Below are 20123 nucleotides of genomic sequence, written 5' to 3'. Positions count from 1 at the left end.
TTATAGAGTTTACTTTAGAGAGAAGTTAGAGATAAAGCAAAGAGAAATGAGTTGAAGGCAAATTTAAAATTTCAACATATAAATGATGGCAATCCAATGAAAATGATGTAGATTAATATCAATAATCAATAACCTATAAAATATTACAAATTTTCAAATGAAATCATCTCTAATGAGCTAACTCAATGAACACTTGCCATCTTAAAATGATCACTTACACATTTAAAGTGATCACTTTTTATAGTATTAGAATGATTACTTATAACTTTGAAGTAATCAATTAAAATTTAAAGTGATTGCTTAAATTCAATTAGAAAAATGAGCTACATCCTACAGTCACTATTGCCAATACTGTTCATCAAGTGTTCTTATTTGACATATATAATTTTCTATGTGTAATAAAAGTATAAAACACAATTAAATGAGAAATTGTTTAATTCGTTTTAATGCAAATTTTCATGTATTCGAATGAGATATTAACTTTTTAGAATTTTTATCATATACAATTAAAAATATTAACGATTAAAATTTTGTATTAAATAGCGTGAAAAATAGAATAATAATTATTAAAAATCATTTTTATGTAGACAGGTGTTCATTCAGGTCATCAGATTAATTTCAAATTAATGTTTCGAGTCGATTTGAAATCGAATTTTGCATTCATATTACTTTTTACATAATTACACATATTTTTTATGCTGAGTGAAATCAATTTAATTACGAGATCGAATAAATTTTGGATCCTCATATATGTTTTTGAAGACCTCCGTCACCCTCAATATACAACACTTGTTTTCGAGTGGACCTAAATCAAACTATTTACAGAAAAAAGAAAATATCTGTTAACATAAAACAACTCTAATCACCATTGATGAATTCATTTTCTTCAATTAACATAAAACATCATTCAAATGTCATCACACACCCAGAAATAAATTATTATTACATTTAATATTTCGTAATATTCCATTTATCAAGCATCATTTGATGGTTGCTCGAGTCCCAGTTTTGTATCCCCTTCAAATCTTGAATATTCAAAGATTCATACTCTTTTGCAATTACCTCTGAGCCGAATTCCTGAAAAAATTTAAGGTAAAGAAATTATTCTCTTCAATCTTGATTTTTTTGCCCTATATTTTTATAATTTATGAATGAATTGCGAATATATGGTTGAACAAGGGAAAATGGAAAATAGATGCCATTATTGAATGTGCACATTGCAATTATTGAATTAACCATGCAACAGCAGCTTTCTCATTTGAGATTTTGATTTAAGAGATTGAGAATTGTGAGAATTTTAATAATATTTTGGGGATAGGGAATATTGTGACAATTGAACTCCCGTCACAAGCGTGAAAAATGAAAATCTTCGATCACTAGGTATCCCATATTCTCGATCATTATCGTATGTTGACAACACATTGTTTGATAATGTATTTGAATAAACTGAATTGAATAAAATCAATTATGTTATACTAAAAATTCTACTTTCTCATTTCACTTTATTTGTTACACTTTGATCAAAACAATGATAAATTTTCTGTAAGTGCCATCAACAGAAAGAAATGGAAGGAGTAGAATATAAACGCTTTATAGACTAGTGTTTTGATCTTGCTATTTATTGTAGTGTATCATATAGGGTGTTTTTGGATGGAAGGAGGGAAAGGAAGAGGAGGGATTTGGAGGGTGAAAGAATTCCTTGTTTGAATAGAAAAATGAAGGGAAGGGATTTGGAGGGGAGAGAATTGAAAGGATTTGATGGTTATTTTTTGTTAAGGTTCTAATCTCTCTAAAAATGAAAAGATTTGTTGGGAAAACTCCCATCTCCCATTTTTCCCTTCCATTCCCTCGTACAAATAAGAGCTATTTCCCTTCCTTCCTCTTCCCTTCCTTTTTTTTCTCTCCAAAATTATTATCCCAATATAATGATAATGACATAATTGATGGACTATGTATGGTACTTTGACTTATTGGTGGCCTCACTGAATCATATGAATCATTTGTCACGGTGGTCTTAAACATGCTGCCATTACCTTCCTTTGCAAAAGCTAAGTCCATGCTCCTTTTAGATGAAATTAAGATGCGTAAGATGGCTACCTAAGATTCATCTTCTTCTGATTATGCTCCACTTGCCTCAAATGGTAGTCAGTTCTCTTCTCCCTCAAATGAGAAGGGTAGTAAACAAGATTGTGGTCAACGATATAACACTCGGGATCATAATAAAAATTTTAGCTTAATACAAATCGTGACGGACGATGTCAGTCATCCAAATAGGTCGTCGTATAATGGACACCAAAATTATGCTCCTTCTGGGACATTCATTTTGGCATTTTCCTCCTTGGGCTCCTTGGGGATATCAACCATGAGCCACCTTTCATTGCCCTTTTCCCACAACTTCTTTGAAATCTCATCCACTGGACAACCATACACTATTCATAGAGCAGGTATTCTTGGACCCTGACCTACGTCAAAATCTTATCAAACGACAATTTCTTATTCCCTTATCTCTGAATATGCACAAACAGATATTGGCGAAGCTATGCACACTCTTTCTTTGTCACCTCCAGATGATAACCGATATATGGACACCGTCACACTGGTGCCACTTCACACATGACTGCTAATGAAGGTACACTCTCTTACTTTAATTTAAGTAAAAATCATGCAATAATAGTTGGCAATTGTCATACAATCCAATTCTTGGTTATGGTTGCACTTCCCTTTCAAACACTCCATTACAACTTAACAATGTACTGCATGCTTCACATCTCAATTAAATCTCCTTTAGAAAGTTCACTACTCACATTTGACTTTGGTTCTTTGAGTTCTTTTCTTGGAATTTCAGCCACCCGTTTTGCTGAGTCTATTTCTATCACAAGCCATTTATGCCGAGGAAATTCTAGTTGCAAACCATGTGCCACTTCATTTGACACCAAAGGCACATTCGGTCACATCATTGGTAAATCTTATGATGATACTACTCATTAACGCAAACTTGCTGATGCATTACAATATTTAACTTTCACCCAGACTGATATCTCATATGCTCATGCATAACCCCAAGGTCGAACACATGGCTACATTGAAACGAATTTTGAGATACGTTAAAGGTACTCTATCTTATGGCCTGCCATTGTACAAAGCTAATCTCACATCTCTTATTTCATACATTGATGCGGATTGGGGAGGATACCCAGATACACGTTGGTCGACCTCTAGATATTGCATTTTTCTTGGTGATAATCTTATTTCCTGGTCTTCCAAACGACAACCAACTCTTTTAAAATCCAGTTTTGAAGCTAAATATCGTGGGGTTGCCAATGTTGTTTTTGAGTCTTGTTGGCTTCAAAATTATTTATTAGAACTCCATTGTTCAATTTCTAAAGTTACATTGGTTTTTTTTTTTTTTTTTTTTTTTTGAGATTAAAGTTACATTGGTTTACTGTGACAATGTAAGTGCGTTATACCTCACCAATAATCCAGTACAACATCAACGTACAAAACACATTGAAATGGACATCCATTTTGTTTGTGAAAAAGTATAGAGAGGAGAAGTACATGTCTCCATCTTGTCACTAATTTACTGATATATTTAGTAAAGGCCTTTCGCACGCTCTTTTTGACAAATTTCACTACAGTCTAAGCGTTCGTAATCCTTCCGCTTTTACTGTTGGGGTGTGATAGACTATGTATATATCTTATATCAATCATAATATGCAGTTGCTATATTTAGGAGTAGAATATCTTCAAAGGTCAAAGATGCTCGTTACTCTTAGTTGTAGAATCTCTAAATTATCTCCTGAATTGTAGCTAGTGCATAACAGTTGTATTCTTTGTATATATATTTTGGGAAAGCTTCAATATTAGGCAAGCACAAAATTTTTGTCAATAAAGTTATCAAAGGGCCTAATGCACTGAAATGACATTCGGTTTAGAACGGGGAACGGAAACACAGAATGCAACTTAGATTGACTTGGGAACGATTGGGTGTGAGATACAATATGTATAAAATATATATTTGAAAACAAATTAAATTAAAATGATAATTTTGCTTTAAGATATTATTTTCACGTGTAATTTTTTAGATTTCTAGGTTTCATCTCGTTTTTCTCTTCTTTTTTCTTTAATTTGTAAATAAAGCCAAAATACCTTTTAAAAAAGGTCTTCTACACCGGGACGTCACCTTGAGAGATTTGGATCGCTTTTCGTGGTGATTGGGGACGGACATTTCCGGATCACGAAACGTGGCTACTTCCACGTTCCATGTAACTATGCCTTAATGTATTATTTCGCATATGGGCTATGGCCTAAAAAGGTGAAGACCAGGGCTGAGAATCCCAATTGTAATAGGATTACAAAAGATTATAAGGAACATACGCTTACACAAATTTATTTACATTGAAAAGAGTTACTTTCTGTGTTATGCTTGATAGGTGTGACTTGTGAACAATGTTATCAGTTGCCTTGGCTCACTTTTTTGATCCTGTGAAGAAATTTCTGGATGTGCAGAAGGCTTCTGGACTGAATCCTTATCCTCATAAGTTTTCTGTTTCACTGGTGGGAAGAATCATGGAGCCTTCGGTTAAGCCTCTTGGTTGTGAATCAGATTTTTCTTCTTCCTCAGTTCGTATTGTTGTTGTGGGAGATACTCATGATGATTGGGAATTAGAACAGGATTCAAGAGCTCTACATTTCTTACAAGCAGATTTGGTTATGTTTACTGGTGATTTTGGAAATGAGAATGTTGAATTGGTTAAAGGTATCTCTAATCTTAATTTTTTAAAGGCAGCAATACTTGGTAATCATGATTCGTGGTCTACATCTAAATTCTCTAAGAAGATTAAGGATAAAGTTCAACTACAATTAGACTATCTAGGTAAATCCCATGTTGGCTATGATCACTTGGAATTTCCTCCATTAAATCTTAGTGTTGTTGGTGGGAGGCCATTTTCTTGTGGGGGTGATCAATTATTTAGGAAGAAGCTCCTTAAAGCTAGGTATAGTTTTCAGTCCTATTTGTCTTTCATTGATTTTAAAGGATTTATTCTTGTTTCATTGATTTCATATGTTGAGATAGGATTTTTTTGTGGTGAGATCACAATTATGTTGCGATTGATTTTATAACTTCATGGTCGTATATCAGCACGTGCAAAGCAATCTACTACAAAAATTCCGTTTTTGAAGGGACCCTAAACATTCAATTTTCAGTACTTATTTATTTTCTTGTTCTAAGTAATGCAAACGCATGTATATTATTTTAACCTGGATTGACCTAGTAATTAAGAGACCAATATATAATTAGCACAAGCTCTCAAATTTACGAGACAACCCTAATAGCATTTGCTTTTTTCAGTGTGCTAATTATTGATTTTCGTGTTTCTAAGGTTGCTTCTTACTTCAGGTTGATATTTCAAAAGTGCCTATTTCTTGCTTGTGATAAAAATCAATAGAAAAGAAAACTATGTTTCAAACATCAACTCTTTTCAATGTATATATCATAAGGCTGCTTATGTTGAATGATTAATATTAATCACTGGTATGCTGTATATTAAGATATGGAGTCAATAACATGGAAGAAAGTGCAGAACTGATTTATAAGGCTGCTTTAGAGACTCCCAAGGAAAACTTGTTAATACTACTTGCGCATAATGGGCCAAAAGGTAATTAATTGTTCGTTTCTTAAAGTTGTAACCATTTGCCATTTTAGGTTGTTCGTCTGTCCCATTTGTTGTTCCCCTAAAAAATCTTTTTATTTATATCACAAATTTTGGACTTAATTAACCTTGTTCATACTCACTTCAATATTTCAATGATGCTTATTGGTCCCCACATATTTTTCAAACATCATTTTAATAATTTTATATTGCATTTGGTCTCTATATGTTTCTTACTAACTTTTTAAAAACATTTATTTAATAGTTGAGTCACCATATTTTTGCCACCAACTTTATTTTAATATTTTTTCATGCTAATGGTCCTCACTTTTCCTCCATGAAATTTATTATTCAATAAAATAATACATCCATCATCTAAAAGATTATATTTTTTCTTGTTACCGTGAACATTCCTTGTGGAAACAACTTTAAGGAACAAAGGGAGTAGTTTCTTAGTTGAGCTTTTGCATTATGGCTTGTTGCAGGTCTTGGCTCTAATAGGGATGACATTTGCGGCATAGATTGGAAGCCTGAAAGTGGAGATCATGGGGATCTAGGTAATTTTGTTCTAGTTACTCCTCTAAGCAGGGGTGATTCTGGGCATATGTAAGGTGCTCGAGACAGGCCCCCTAACCTAAAAGGCCTTATAGATTAGTTCAATAACTTGTTTAGCCCACAATGTTTCAAAAAAAATTATAAATAAATAGGGCCTTGGAAATTTTTGTGTAATTTGCTCCGCTTCAACCTATGAGGTTAAATCTTCGTGCTCTCTTCAATTTGTTTGTATGGTAGTTTATCAATTTGTATTAATTATTAGTATTTCTCATGAGTTTGAAATCTCTTTTATTCTTATGCAGACTTAACCGAAGCGATTAAACGACTAAAGGAGACTACCACTTATCGTATTCCATTAGTAGTTTTCGGGCATATGCATAAGGAATTATCATTTGGTGGTTCTAGAAAGATGGTAGCCGTTGATGCGGACAATACTTTATACCTAAATGCAGCCATTGTTCCGAGGGTGAAATACCCAAGCTCTGAAGGATCCATCCGAGCTTTTACTGTGGTGGAAATTTCAGACGGCAGAATAACTAAGGTAACAGAAAGTTGGGTGTCGATCATTGGTGATAAAGCCTCACTTGAAGAGGAGCATCTTCTATTTGGCAATAATACTGAAGTTAGATAATGAGGTTAGCTCAATGTTAAGTTTTTTTGTTTGCTTGTCATGTGTGAACCAATATCAGTTGCTTTGCATGTAATGAAGTCCATGATGTTTAAATTGTTATTCCATTGAGGTTCATAGAACACAAAGAAAGCCTATACATCTGCTGATCTGCAATCAATTAGTACTCATTGTAAGGAGTTCATCTCAAGGCAACATGTCTGTATTTTCACACTCGTCTTACTGATTATAAGATGGGATCACGGGATTCTTTAGAAGAAGTGGAAAAAGCGAGACAGTTTTGAAATCTTTGTCTCAGAGAGAACACTAGACTGTTCACTAAACGGGACAGAGTTCTAAAAAGTGTATTAACAACTGATGTTGTGCAATGTGTACTATACCGAAGGGAGAAAAGTTTGTGATTTTGTGATCCATGCTAGGCCCTCTAACTGGGAAGTGGGATGTGTGGAATAAATGTGTAGGCCCTTTAACTCCCAGATGTAACAGTGCTGTGGCTGACTCTTCATGGGTGATATAGTCTGCTGATAAGAGTGAGTAAATGGGGTACAAACTGTGAGGAGATGTGGCAAATGTGTAAAATAGAAGAGAGACAATCCAACATGTTCTATTGATACCGCAACATTTACTCTCAAAAGCTCTCTCATAGATTTGCTTGATGTTGAAATTTCAATGGGACAAAGGAGTATACCGACAACCATTGGGGTTCATGTTTCTGTCATCACCCTTTCATCATCATCATACTCAATATATCCCGTCCATAAAAATGATCAGGGTATGGAGAGGAAAGGATGCAGCTAAAAGAGTCTCTCGATTTGAAAAAGATCCTCAAAAAGAGATTCCAACAATGAAAAAGACTGAGTGAAGCTGAACCTGCAAGCCTGCATCTAACAGCACAAGTTTGGTTATCATCCTTTACTGGACATAATTTTCTCTATATGTTTTGGAAGCAAAGGAACTTGCTGAGGTTCAATCAACATAAGTTGACAAATGCTCATACGTCTTACAAGCGAAGTTTAGAGCATCTGTACCTGCGTGGGCTGATTCTGCAGCCAAGGAATATATCCCAAGTTATCTGCAGCTTTTGTTTGCAGCGAGTTCTGATGTCTTCTCACAGACGGATATGCAAATCAGTCTTGGGTAGGCCTGCTTATGTTCTGGTGGATGCATTTGTTACGTTGCTCGCTGTTTTCCTTACGTGGTGTTTTGTATAAGACCGTCTCACCATGAGACAGATTCATACAATCAGTTCATTTCTGTAGTTTGGTTGAGTTTTGGTGGATTTATGGGATGGCACATTAGTTGTTTTCCCTTGGCTAGTATTTTTAGTGGTATTCTTTTGTACAAATTTTGCTCCCAAAATACCCAATTGACACAACTATACCCTTTATTGTTAAGTTATACATTGCAAATTCTGTGAGAGACAATCTCTTTGAGAGATCATCTCTAACTGGACCGCTTATTATATATTTTTTAAAATATTGTAATTAGGTATTAAGAAAGATGTAATTAGACATTTTAGATATTGAAAGTAGGCATTAAGGATATGATAAGTAAGCATTAAAGATAATATAAGTAAGCATTAAGAATACGATAAGTAAACATTAATCTTTAATGGGCTAGGTCTCTCAAGAGACTAGTCGGTTATACATGCATTTTATAAAATGTTGCTCCCTCCTATTGTTACGATTTGTCCCATTTGAGATTGCATTTTTGCCAATGCTTCATTCCTTTAATTTATAATTTGTGTATAATTAAATTCATAAAATTTTTATCGAGAGGAATCAATAAAGACTCTACCTAATTATATATAATTATAGATAGATTGAATAAAATACTAGCAACTTTAATGAGGTTGTCTAACAATGGACATGTTTATAAAAGAAGTTTAAAGTAAAAAAAAAATAGAACAAATAGGAAAAACATGCACTTTTCATAAAAATTGAGGGATCTCAAGTCTAAACTTCCATTGTTAAAACTCTTACTTTTGTAGTAAGAATAATCATTTTTTGTTTGAAGAATGTCGCATCATCAACAATGTTTTTCAAACTCTCTTTGTAGTCAAAATAGTCATTTTAAGTTGTAAACTGTTGCAATTTCATATTTGACTATTATGTTTTCGCTTTTGTAGTTAAAATAATCACTACGATCTTAAAATAATATCAAATAATAAAAGTGAGTATTTATTTATTTTAAAAAAGTAATATTTATTCATCCAAAGACAAGTGTGGCCCTTTTAGATAACTATAGTGAGTGTTTTAATATCCAAAGTGTTCATTTCTTATATAATATCTTGAATTTTAAAGTTTTACGGCAATATATTAAGTTATCAATTATATTTTTCATCAATTTTATTATTTGAGTCAATAATGCATAAATATAACTTGAAAAATTAATTTTGACCAATATAACTAATGAAACTAACTTTTAAATATTAAAGAAGAATTACATGGTATTTTAAAACTATTTTATAGTGCTAATAATAAATCTATAATTTGTTAAAGTAAAACCCTGTCGAATCAAAGGTCTTATGTATATTCTAATTTTATGCAATTTAATGTGTTATTTTGATTATTTATATATTGAATTATGCAAAGCTAAAATTTTTAAGAATTAATATGAAAATATGCAATTAGATGATTCAAACAAAATTCTACTTAACTATATTTTTTCTTATACATTAGCTGTAACACATAAAATAAGTTTGAACGATAAATAGTGTCAATAATCATAATGTAACTAACTATTAATTGTGAAAGTATTTCTAATAGTCAGCAAAAGTAAGTGAGAAAACCACAAAACTAAACCAATTACTCTCCACATATTCTTTAAAGTTGTTTGCATTTGTTATTTTATGTCATTTTATTTGTTATTTTCGTAAGGACCTTTTTCATTTATATCATACTCATTTTAATATTTTTAGACATAATTAACCTTTATCATCATCATTTTTACAATTTTTTAATGTTTATTGTCCATATATATCTATTAGCTTCATTTTAACATTTATATATTGCTTATGGTTCCCATATGGCCATATATTTTCCACTAACTTTATTTAAATATTTTTTAATAATTGTTGCTTTTCAAAATTTTCCACTAATTTTATTTTAATACTTTTTTAATACTTATGTCCCCTTCTATCTATTAAATTTATTATTCAATAAAATATTCCTGCATATAAAGTATTTTATTTTCTTAATTTTCGTAAACAGTCTTTGTGGAAAAAATTTTAAAGAACGACAAAATATATAACTGTTAAAAATAATGTGAATACTAGAGTTAATGATCCGAATGAACACCTTTATTTAAATTAACTAACATAATTTACCAAAATAACTCGTCTTATATGAGATTTGACCATGAGACGATTCTATTTAATTACCTCGTTTCTATAATTGATTTCTTAGGTGATCACCCTAAAAAGCTAAATATACACTTCATATAGCAATCCAATAAAGACCGTGTATCCAAAATTAATTCAATCACGCATATGAACACGTCTGCCTCAACTTCCAAAAACTATAGTAACTTCTAATACAAAACGACAAGTTTAAGAAAGATTGACGTGACAAGTGGAGCGTATCTCATGATATGCCCATTACATTTCTTCATTCCTCATCCAACTTTCCCGCCTATACATCTTCCAACCCTAATTTTAAAAACAACAAATGACCCATATCCCTATCATTTTGGAGTAGTTTTTTAATCTTTTACTTTTAATTTGTATTTTATTATTAATCTATAAGTTAAAACATAGTCATGTAGAATATTATTTAATTTGTCTCAATGCAAGGATTATTCATATCAACTTTCCATAATTTTAATAATGCACAATTAGAGATATTAAGAATTGAATAAAGTGCATAAAAGAAATGAGACATTAGTAGTGAATTGGAGGGAGTATATTTCATATCGTTTTATTTGTAGTTGTTTTAAATAATTTTTCTATTTATATTATACTTTTTCTAATCACTTTAGATGTTCCATTTAATTTGACACATTTATTTCAATTTTAATTATCTCTAATTGTAATTGAGTAAAAATTATAAAAAGTTAATATTAATAAAATTTATAATAAGACAAATTAAATAAGATCTCACCTTATTATATTTTAACTTCATTTTAATATTTTAATATTAATGTTTATAGTCCCTACATATTTTCTAATAATTTTATTTTAACTATTTTTATATTACTTGTTTTCTCACTAGTTTTATTTAAATACATTTTTAATAGCTATTTATTAACTTTATTTTAATATTTTATAAACATTTATAGTTCTACTTTTCTTTAATAAAACAATAATCTAAAAATATTTATTTTTCTTAATCGTCGTGAAATATCTTTCTTAATTGTCGTGAATACTAGACCGATGACTAACCCATCATTATTTTGTTAATTGAGGGGGACGAAGTAGGAGAAAGCAAAAAACAGAATAAATACTCCCCTCCTTGTCTTTGCTCCTTGAAATTGGGGTTTCTATATACAGAGATAAACAACGAAGAGAAAGAGGAGGGAGAAATGCTCATTTCTCTCTCTTGATGGATACTCCAGATAAAACTGCTGAACCTAGTCCTTCATTTCTTTCCAAATTTGAGGTATTTTACTGTTTTATTTGTGGATTTTGTTTGTTGTTATGTGAATTATATGAGCGAATTTACAGGATATGATGATGATGATTGTAGTATGGATTTGAAAACTTTATTTGTGTTAATTTGTTGGAAATTCTTCAGTGTATTTTAGATCTGCATGCAAAATTGTGTTTCTTTTTATGAATGTTTTGGCTTTTAGTTTTGTCTTATGTGCATATCTAGTGAATCAGAGTAATATACTTTTTGTGTCGGTGTTTGTTGAACATTTCTGATTGTTATTTTGTTGAAAATTCTTCATTTCTCACAAGTAGGAGTATTATTTTTTAAGAATCATGGTGGAAATAGAGTATAGTTGAAATTTAATCCTAAATTCTTTATCTTTTGTAGGAGTTTCATGAATTCCTAATGTTATTAATGATTTCTTATTTATTAATTATACAGGAATTGTGTTTGATCACCTAACTATTTTTAGGAAATTGCCAAATTGGTAGGTTTTTCCTTGATCAGGAATTGATCTCGTGATCCAGAGCTTCGTGAGATGCTTATTTGACCATTACGTTCATTTAGGTGTTCGCAAGTCACCATCTCGAACAAAAATAAGTTAATTTATCCTCAGTGTTGTCATTTTTTCATTGAATTTCCCATTTTGCCTCTCTCTTTTAAAGCTCTCTAAAATCACTAAATATGGAAATTGAGTTGGTAGAGTTTATTTTAGAGAGAAGTCTGGACAAGAAAGAACTAGGGGTAAATGGGAATTGAGATGATAGAGTTTGTCCCGCTAGAGTCGGTTCTTATAAGCGGGCGTAGATCCTCGACAAGGATAGGTGTACCGGCTAGGACAGGGATAAACTCCCACACATTCTATGGGACAACCTATTATTGGACCATCGCTAGAGGCCTTAGTGGTAGGTTTGTGTGTACACAGACAAACGCAAGTACTTCTAGCGGTGTCGATGTAAGCAGGGAGCTGTCAGGTTTGTGTTATTACTAGACCTCAGCCTAACGGCGAGTTACACAAATTTATTTAGTACGATAGTGGTCTTCATAATGTCTTGCTGAAATGTTACATGTTCTTGAATTTATCTTCTCCAATTTAAAGCAACCGGTGGTAATATTGTGGGTGATATTGATTTAGAATATTTGAATACCTGTACAATTTGGCCAATACCTTGCTATGCCACCTTGTTTTTGGCCTCTTAAATGTTTTTCAATTTCTTTTTATTTGAGCCAAGTAGGCTTTTATATTTTATGTGTGTTTTTATAAAGCAACCGGTGGTAATATTGTGGGTGATATTGATTTAGTATATTTGAATACCTGTACAATTTGGCCAATACCTTGCTATACCACCTTGTTTTTGGCCTCTTAAATGTTTTTCAATTTCTTTTTATTTGAGTCAAGTAGGCTTAACGGAGCATGCGGTAATATACTGGTTTCTTGCCATTGGTTTCTTTCATTGGAAGCCTTTATTATCTATCATGTCTATGGAAGCATATAGAAAAAAAATTTGATTCTCACATCTGCTGGTTTATTTTAGGTCTCATATTATATATATATATATATATATATATATATATATATATATATATATATATATATATACACACACACGTATTTTGAATCTTGTATATGAAGTAAGTTTCTGACAAGATAATGATCACCTGCAGGATTCTCCCGTCTTCAATTACATCAGCACTTTGTCACCTATTAAAACATTTAGCCTGGGCCAAAGCTCACAATCATTTCACCTTCTGAGTTTTTCTTCTCCTCAAGTCTTGCAGACTCCACCAACTTATCCAAAGGACCCTAAGATCCCAAGGTGATGATTATGTGTTTTTAGGTTTAAAATACCAGTCATCCTAACAGCCCTTTTGGTTATTGGTAATTAATGGTGGAAATGTAATGAAAATTTAATGAAATTTTGCCAGCTTAACTAATAGACAAGATTTGTGATCATGCTTGTTCTACTCTTAATTATTTTTTTTCTCTTCATGAAATCCATTTCCATCCGTTACTGCTTGCAATTGTGGTATTAGGTAGCAATAGAAATTTGTGAAGAAACACACATGTGGTGGATGAGAGCTTCATCACCATGGGAATGACGTAAGACATTTTGTGAAAATTAACACTAATTTGTTCCCATCATGAAAAAAAATGCAATAATGGTTACAATCGCAGCAACGAAACAATGATGCCGCAACTAGAGTAATGTGTTTATCATAATGCGTCAAAAGAATGAGATATCCCTCAAAATGGCCCAAAACGCGCTTTTTTTACACCTTCACAACACGAGAGATATCAGTTTGAGTTTTTTTGAAAATCTTTGCGATACAGCCCATGCGATGCAATGCTTCCTTGTTTTTTCACTATACCACCATTTAATACCAATAAACAATGCCTAGTTCAAAGGTTAATTTATAGGGAACTTAAACATTTACCTTTTTCTTATCGTAGGGCAAGTCATGCTACTAAAGCTCTAAAGAATGACAGCTTTCAAAAAGATTGTGGGGCTGAACCTGCAGAGTCATCCGTTCAAATTGAACCAAGTGATTTGCATACTGCAGCGGTGGGCACAATTAGCAGGGAGGTAAATATAAGCACTACTGACTCATCCTCCAAGCTGTTCTCTGAGATCCCAAGAGCTTTGAAATATGAATGTGATTCTGCGAAGCCACATCATGGGTTTAATGTTGCTGGTAGAGAACTATTCCCGGCAAAAATCATGCAAGATAATCCCAAAGAAGTAGATAATACAATTGAAAATGAAATGGATGTGCAGGAATGTCACATGGAACAGATTATGGAACAAAATATGGAAAAATGCAAGTGTGATAAACTTGGCAGTGAAGCGTCCGAGGTCTTAAACTGTAATTCAGATACTAAAGAGAGTTTTAATGATCAACTGGATGCTTTTGTGGCAACAGTCTTGCAGACTCCTAGTGAACATATTAATGGCCCACAGAAAATAGAATCTTCTTGTCCTGATCTAGAAAACCATCCCATGGAAGTTTCCACAAATAAATTAGGAGACATTGGAAATTCAAACAAAAGGGGCAAAGTACCTATTGATATTACTTGTGATGTGCTGGCTGAGGAAGTTGTTCACTGTTTGAAGACTGAAATGGATAACAAGGTAAAACAAGATATTAACATAATATAGCTACCATTAGTATCCACCATTTGTTTTTCAACCTCATATTTGCTCCGTTATTCCCAAAAAACTCACATGGGGAATATTAATTGTACAAGTTAAAGAATGGGACGGAGTGTATGCTTATCAAAGTTGGGTCTTGGCTATCACCTTGATATTGTTGGAAACGTATACACTTCTCCAAAAGGATAGAGGGGGACTATTAATCTTCTTTTTCGAGTAGATTTCCTAGCATATCAAGACTACATAGTTTATTGGTTAGTTGTTTAATAAACTTAATACTAACAGCTTCCACCATGCTATATGGCAGCTAATTGCTATATGGCAGCTAATGGTCTGCTTCTACTAGAATAAAAACTACTACTTGTACTTGCAAAGTTTGACTCCTGGTGGTTTATTTTCTGTTGATCATTGTTTACTATTTTTCCATGATGATCTCTGATTTCGTCCTCTTTCATGTGTTACTAATGTTACTTTTTCATGATCTTTAAGTACCCTCATTTGCTGCACTTATTGACTTCAATTGTGACCAAACTGACTTTTAACACTTTTGTTTAACTTTCTTCTCTACAGCAACAGACGGCAAGAAGACGTTGCCTAGTATATGATATGTCTGGATCTCACTATCGGAAACTGCTTGCTGATTCTCCAACTAAACAAGGTGTTAGTTCTAACACCTCAGCTGATGAGAGTGTGATGGCCAGCAGAACTAGGGGCAACAAATTTGCATCGGCACTCCCTGGTATTGGTTTGCACTTAAATGCGCTAGCAGCTGTTTCTAAAAACAAAATAATTGTCAAGAGTCAGACTTTGACATGTAGAAGGAAATTAAAAAGTTCGCCATGCACTAAATCTTCGCTTTCTGATACAAGACCGACTGTTAAATTGGAGTCGGAAGTTTTCGAGAGAGAATCTGATGAACATAATGATGGAGTTCACGTGTCTAGAAATGTATCTGAGACCTCTACATTTGGTGATGGTGTTGAGCTTCCTCAAAACTCTCCCAAGAAGAAGAGGTGCTTACTTCTAGTCTTCTACTGTAATGTGTGTTATCTATTGTTCTTATGGAGTTCTAACTTCTACCACAACATTTCAGTGTGGTTTCCATACAGCCGCTTTGGTTCTTTCAGTCCACACCTTTGCACATCTTTTCTAAAGATGAGCTGGTAAGAGCTTTCAATACGAAGTATTAATGAATTTCATTTGATTTTTGTTGTGCAGGCAGAAGCTAGGAGACATAGGAGAAGCTGATTCGTGCAAGCGATGTAATTGCAAGAGATCAAAATGCTTAAAGCTGTGAGCGCATTTACAAACTTCCAATCTGCTTACTATTTTATCTTACAATTATACACATTCAATTGCTAGATATGGATAACATATAGCTTTTGCTGGAGGTTGGATGAAGATCTCATGAGTGTTTCACAAAAATAGTTTACTGAAAACTTTTACACTTCATTTTGATAACAATTCAAGAGAAAAAAGGAGGGGGAAGAATAGGAGGAAGGGGAAGGAAGGGAGTGGAAGGGAGAGGGGAATAAAATATTTATTGAGGATATAAAGAATGCATGGAAAGGGAATAAAAATTTCATTCCTCATTCAGATAGAAAATAGAAGGTGAAATGAGAAGGAAAGGAAGTGGATATGAAAGAATTTCCGTTCTGTTATTTGTAACAAACAAAATCTTACAAAGTCGGAAGGATTTTAAAGGAAAATCAATATTCTTCCTCACCCTTTTATAACTTGAAAATTAATAGTGCATACATTGTTGTAGGTAATTTGTCACTTGATTTCTAGAATATTAAACAGAAGATGCATGTAATTATAAGGGACAGAGATATATTAAGTTACCAAGCCAAACAGTATTGAGTTTTTCCTACCTCTATCACAAACTTTACACTTATAATTATCCATTAATATCCCTTTAAATGTCTCCCTCTCTCCATTTGTTATTAAAACAAAGGATTTTCAATGCCTCTAAATCTCTCCCCTTCCTTTCCCTCTATTTCCCTACATCCAAACAAAATGTTAGTATTATTCTTGGCCTATAAGAAAGTCTAATAGGTGAAAGACTTATCATTGTTCGATTGTTTCTTTTCTCTAAAGTTTTACATCGACTATTAATTGTCATCTTGGTTTTTGAGCATTTAATGGTTCCGTGTTGAATTGATTTTCTAAGTTGCTCATTCTTTGATGCAGTTACTGTGAGTGTTTTGCGGCTGGCTTGTACTGCGTTGAGCCTTGTAATTGCCAAGAATGCTTCAACAAGCCCATTCACGAGGATACTGTGCTTGAAGCTCGTCGACAGATAGAGTCACGCAATCCACTTGCATTTGCTCCTAAAGTAATTCGGTGTGCTGCCACTCCAAATACTGTGGTACACTGCTGATGCTTTTCCAGCTTTAGTCTAACTGATTCGACAAAATCAAGTGTACTTAAGTATTTCTGTTTTTTCTTGCTTTTGTAGGATGAGATAAAGAATACTCCAGCTTCAGCCAGACATAAAAGAGGATGCAACTGCAAGAAATCTGGTTGCTTGAAGAAATATTGTGAATGCTTTCAGGTAGGTTCTGTCATTCTCCTTTCTTTTCATGCTTGTTTATAAATGCTGATGAGGGCATCGGTTTTTTTTTTCAAGGGCGGCGTTGGTTGTTCTCTGAACTGCAGATGTGAAGGATGTAAGAACACCTTTGGTTGCTACGACGGTGAGATTTTAGGACCTATCCTTTTATACCAAAAAATTTAGTTAAGTTTCTGGTATTTTAAGAGTCCAGTTAAGGACTCAAATTTGGATATGTCAAATCTCGCTTTTGTAGTTTGTTTAAAAAATTTAAATAAACTACAAAAAATGGGTAATAGAAATATGGTTATTGAGACCTAAAAAGAAACTTACATTGAGATTTGTCATTTAACTTAAAAATTAATAAGAAAGACATTAATATTCTATCTAGATCTGGAGTTTCCAGTCAAATTTGACACATAACCTTTTTGCGGCTGAGGTGAGAAGAGAGGTGATGCAAATCTGGCGGTGAATAAGGGTGGAACACATGACCTGGGTGGAAACTTATTGGTATCTTTCAGGTTGATGATTAAATTTGGGTGAGAGGTGAAGCTGTTAAAGCTGAAATTTACGGTGTAAGAAGTGAATCCATGCTCTCTTTACTTTTAAGCTACCGTCAGCCAAACTACTTTAAAACTTTGTTTGATAAAAATATAGTCTGGATAGGAAGGGGAAGGCAGGGAAGAGAAAGGAAGGAGAGGGAATAATATGGATAGTTCCGTTTGTATGTTTAGGAGGGAAGTGAAGGGAAGAAAAAAAATCATTTTCCTTCCAAGCACAGCAGAGAATTCAAGGAGTTTTTCTTTTCTTTCCTTTCCTATTCTATATCACTTTCCTTCTACTTTAAGCAAATATGGTCGTTTAATATCACACTTCATCACATACACGTCTAGTTTTTTAATGCACAATTCTGGCTTCAGACCAAAATTTTATAGTTTAGATCGTACCATGTTGGTTTGCTAAATCAATGTCTTGTCAAGTGTGTCGCTCCATTTGCAGCTTCTTATATTAAACTACAAAACTGCATCATGTGAATTAAGTTTTTGCTAGTAACATAAGAGTGACTATTTTCTTTCGAGTCTACTATTTCTAGAAACTGAAAGTATTGTATTTCAAGGTTCAAAATTTCTTCAAAGGAATGCATCCGATGTCAGTTCGTGTGATGTTCACATAACAGAAGACAAGAATGATAATCAAGCAACTCTAGAACCTTTAAAGAATGCAAGGTACTAAATGTACTCTTGTTTCCATCTTTCAACTCAAGTCTCATTTCTGAATATCAATTATTAAGTATACTTACTGACTTCTGAAACTCATTTTTTCAGGCAACCTGTTCGACGGCCTTTTCAATTTGATGGCATGCCCCCTGGGTGCTCTATGCATCCCACAGGACGTATCCTTGAATCATGCACACTCGACCAATCAGATAAGACAGCTTTTGAGGATGATAGTTATAACGATATTAACAAGATAGCATCCAATGATGCTCTCGACTCCAATGCTTTGAAGGGTGATTACTTGTTTCCTACTACTTGTGTTAAGTCTGCATCTCCTAATTGTAAAAGAATTTCATCTCCTCACTGTAACTTTGAAACATCTCCTAGTTGGAGGAGCTGTAGGAAGTTGATTCTCCGGTCAATTCCGTCAATGCCAACTTTTACGCCGGAGAAAGAAAGCATGGAATGCCGGCAAAGCTTCAATGATAAAAATCTTCTCTAGCTTGCTGCTTGTCTTGGCTTGGCAATTTGCTCCTGTCTTAGATCGACGTCATGACAGTAAACCTGCCCTTAGATTCACAAATGTTCTTCCTTCGTTTCATTATGGTTATTATGTTCCTGTCATAGTGCAAAACTAATGGTCGCAAAACACATTTTACGGTCAATGCAGCCGATCGCTACGTGCTCAAAAATCTTTACAGTACGATGATGCGGCCTTGTTTTGAAGTATGGTTCTTGTAGGTGTAGTAAGATATTCCCTCGTTTATCCATTTTGATGCATTACAGAAAGCTCATATTTGAAGTGTTAAATGTAGCAATTTCAATGGAATGGAGTAGAATTTTAGGTGTATTGTACAAAATGTTTTATAATTCACAGTAGTATGTTTCGTTTGTACTCGGTAGATCATTGTACTATATTGTATAATTCATAGTGTTGTAAATTGTAATTGTAGCTAAAAGTTCTTTGTTCAAGTTTTGCTACATAATTATAATATCTTGTTATTATTATTGTTGTTGCTGTCAGCTGGAAAGATATGTATACATTGTATAAAATTTTGCATAGATCTTTAGTTGGAGCTATGTTTCCTTCTCCAGCTATTAGTGTTTGGTATGTGTTGGATTTTAAAGTGATTTGAGTCCTAAAATGACTGGGATGTTTTCGCAATTGGTTTTTTTTTTTTTTGATTTTTGACTTTTTGTGGGTTAAATAATTAAAAAAATATGGTTGGTAAATTTGAAAAAAAAAGTTTTTTAACTAAAATAAAAAACTACTCATAAAAGCTTTTATAATGGGAGTTACTAAATTTCGCCACCCTTTTCATTTTATCGCCACCCCTCTTCCTACGAAATTACGTATTTGCCCCTGAAGTTTAAAAAATTACAAAATTGCCACTCCTTACAAATTTCTTATTTATAATAATAATAATAATAATAATAATAATAATAATTAACTTTTTATATTCTTAAAAAAAATATAAATAAAATTAATAATAATAACAGTAATAATAATAATAATAATAATAATAATAATAATAATAATAATAATAATAATAACAACAATAATAAAATTAAAATTAATAATTAAAAAAAAAAATTGAGTCGCCCAGAACTGGACGATTGAACCATGGTTCAGCCGCCCAGAACCGGGCGACTGGACCCCGGTTCAGGCGCCCAATTTTGGGCGACTCAATTTTTTTTTTTTTTTTTTTTTTTGCTTTTTGGAAAATAATATTAATAATACTAATACAAATAATAATAACTTATAGATTAA

General features: G+C 32.9%; 2 protein-coding genes across 12 annotated transcripts; both read left to right on the top strand.

Annotated features, from left to right (window-relative positions):
• The first annotated feature begins 778 nt into the window (after window positions 1-778).
• On the top strand, window positions 779-8530 carry LOC130817565 (uncharacterized). Of its 10 annotated transcripts, none has more exons than XM_057683342.1 (7): window positions 779-1092; window positions 2526-2629; window positions 4510-4997; window positions 5554-5660; window positions 6140-6211; window positions 6512-6844; window positions 6958-8530. In XM_057683342.1, exons 2-6 carry the CDS (start codon window positions 2624-2626, stop codon window positions 6838-6840), a joined length of 1002 nt encoding a protein of 333 aa, XP_057539325.1. In that variant the 5' UTR covers window positions 779-1092; window positions 2526-2623; the 3' UTR covers window positions 6841-6844; window positions 6958-8530. The 10 variants fall into 10 exon arrangements, with proteins under 10 accessions (XP_057539325.1, XP_057539321.1, XP_057539324.1 ...); XM_057683345.1 differs by adding an exon at window positions 2846-3110 and having other exon boundaries at window positions 781-1092; window positions 6512-8528; XM_057683338.1 differs by lacking the exon at window positions 2526-2629 and having other exon boundaries at window positions 4434-4997.
• Window positions 8531-11218: 2688 nt separating this feature from the next.
• LOC130817785 (protein tesmin/TSO1-like CXC 2) lies at window positions 11219-19360 on the top strand. 2 transcript variants are annotated; one of them, XM_057683678.1, is made up of 11 exons: window positions 11219-11435; window positions 13095-13246; window positions 13882-14560; window positions 15152-15594; window positions 15800-15874; window positions 16775-16952; window positions 17043-17138; window positions 17214-17280; window positions 18253-18361; window positions 18461-18645; window positions 18740-19360. In XM_057683678.1, exons 1-11 carry the CDS (start codon window positions 11379-11381, stop codon window positions 18760-18762), a joined length of 2064 nt encoding a protein of 687 aa, XP_057539661.1. In that variant the 5' UTR covers window positions 11219-11378; the 3' UTR covers window positions 18763-19360. The 2 variants fall into 2 exon arrangements, with proteins under 2 accessions (XP_057539661.1, XP_057539660.1); XM_057683677.1 differs by having other exon boundaries at window positions 18461-19360.
• The last annotated feature ends 763 nt before the right edge of the window (window positions 19361-20123 follow it).

The sequence above is a fragment of the Amaranthus tricolor genome, chromosome 7, assembly GCF_026212465.1.
Source record: "Amaranthus tricolor cultivar Red isolate AtriRed21 chromosome 7, ASM2621246v1, whole genome shotgun sequence".
NCBI classification, from domain to species: Eukaryota; Viridiplantae; Streptophyta; class Magnoliopsida; order Caryophyllales; family Amaranthaceae; genus Amaranthus; species Amaranthus tricolor.
The sequence above is the reverse complement of the archived record's forward strand: the minus strand, read 5'-3'. Positions and strand labels throughout refer to the sequence as shown.

Excerpts from the sequence above, each read along its gene's own strand:
- LOC130817565 (XM_057683338.1), top strand. The coding sequence starts at position 4,450 with ATGTTATCAGTTGCCTTGGCTCACTTTTTTGATCCTGTGAAGAAATTT. Across the intron at positions 5,661-6,139 it reads TGCGCATAATGGGCCAAAAG|GTCTTGGCTCTAATAGGGAT; the intron begins GTAATTAATTGT and ends GGCTTGTTGCAG. Across the intron at positions 6,212-6,511 it reads TGGAGATCATGGGGATCTAG|ACTTAACCGAAGCGATTAAA; the intron begins GTAATTTTGTTC and ends ATTCTTATGCAG.
- LOC130817785 (XM_057683677.1), top strand. The coding sequence starts at position 11,379 with ATGGATACTCCAGATAAAACTGCTGAACCTAGTCCTTCATTTCTTTCC. Across the intron at positions 17,139-17,213 it reads AATATTGTGAATGCTTTCAG|GGCGGCGTTGGTTGTTCTCT; the intron begins GTAGGTTCTGTC and ends TTTTTTTTCAAG. Across the intron at positions 18,362-18,460 it reads GAACCTTTAAAGAATGCAAG|GCAACCTGTTCGACGGCCTT; the intron begins GTACTAAATGTA and ends TCATTTTTTCAG.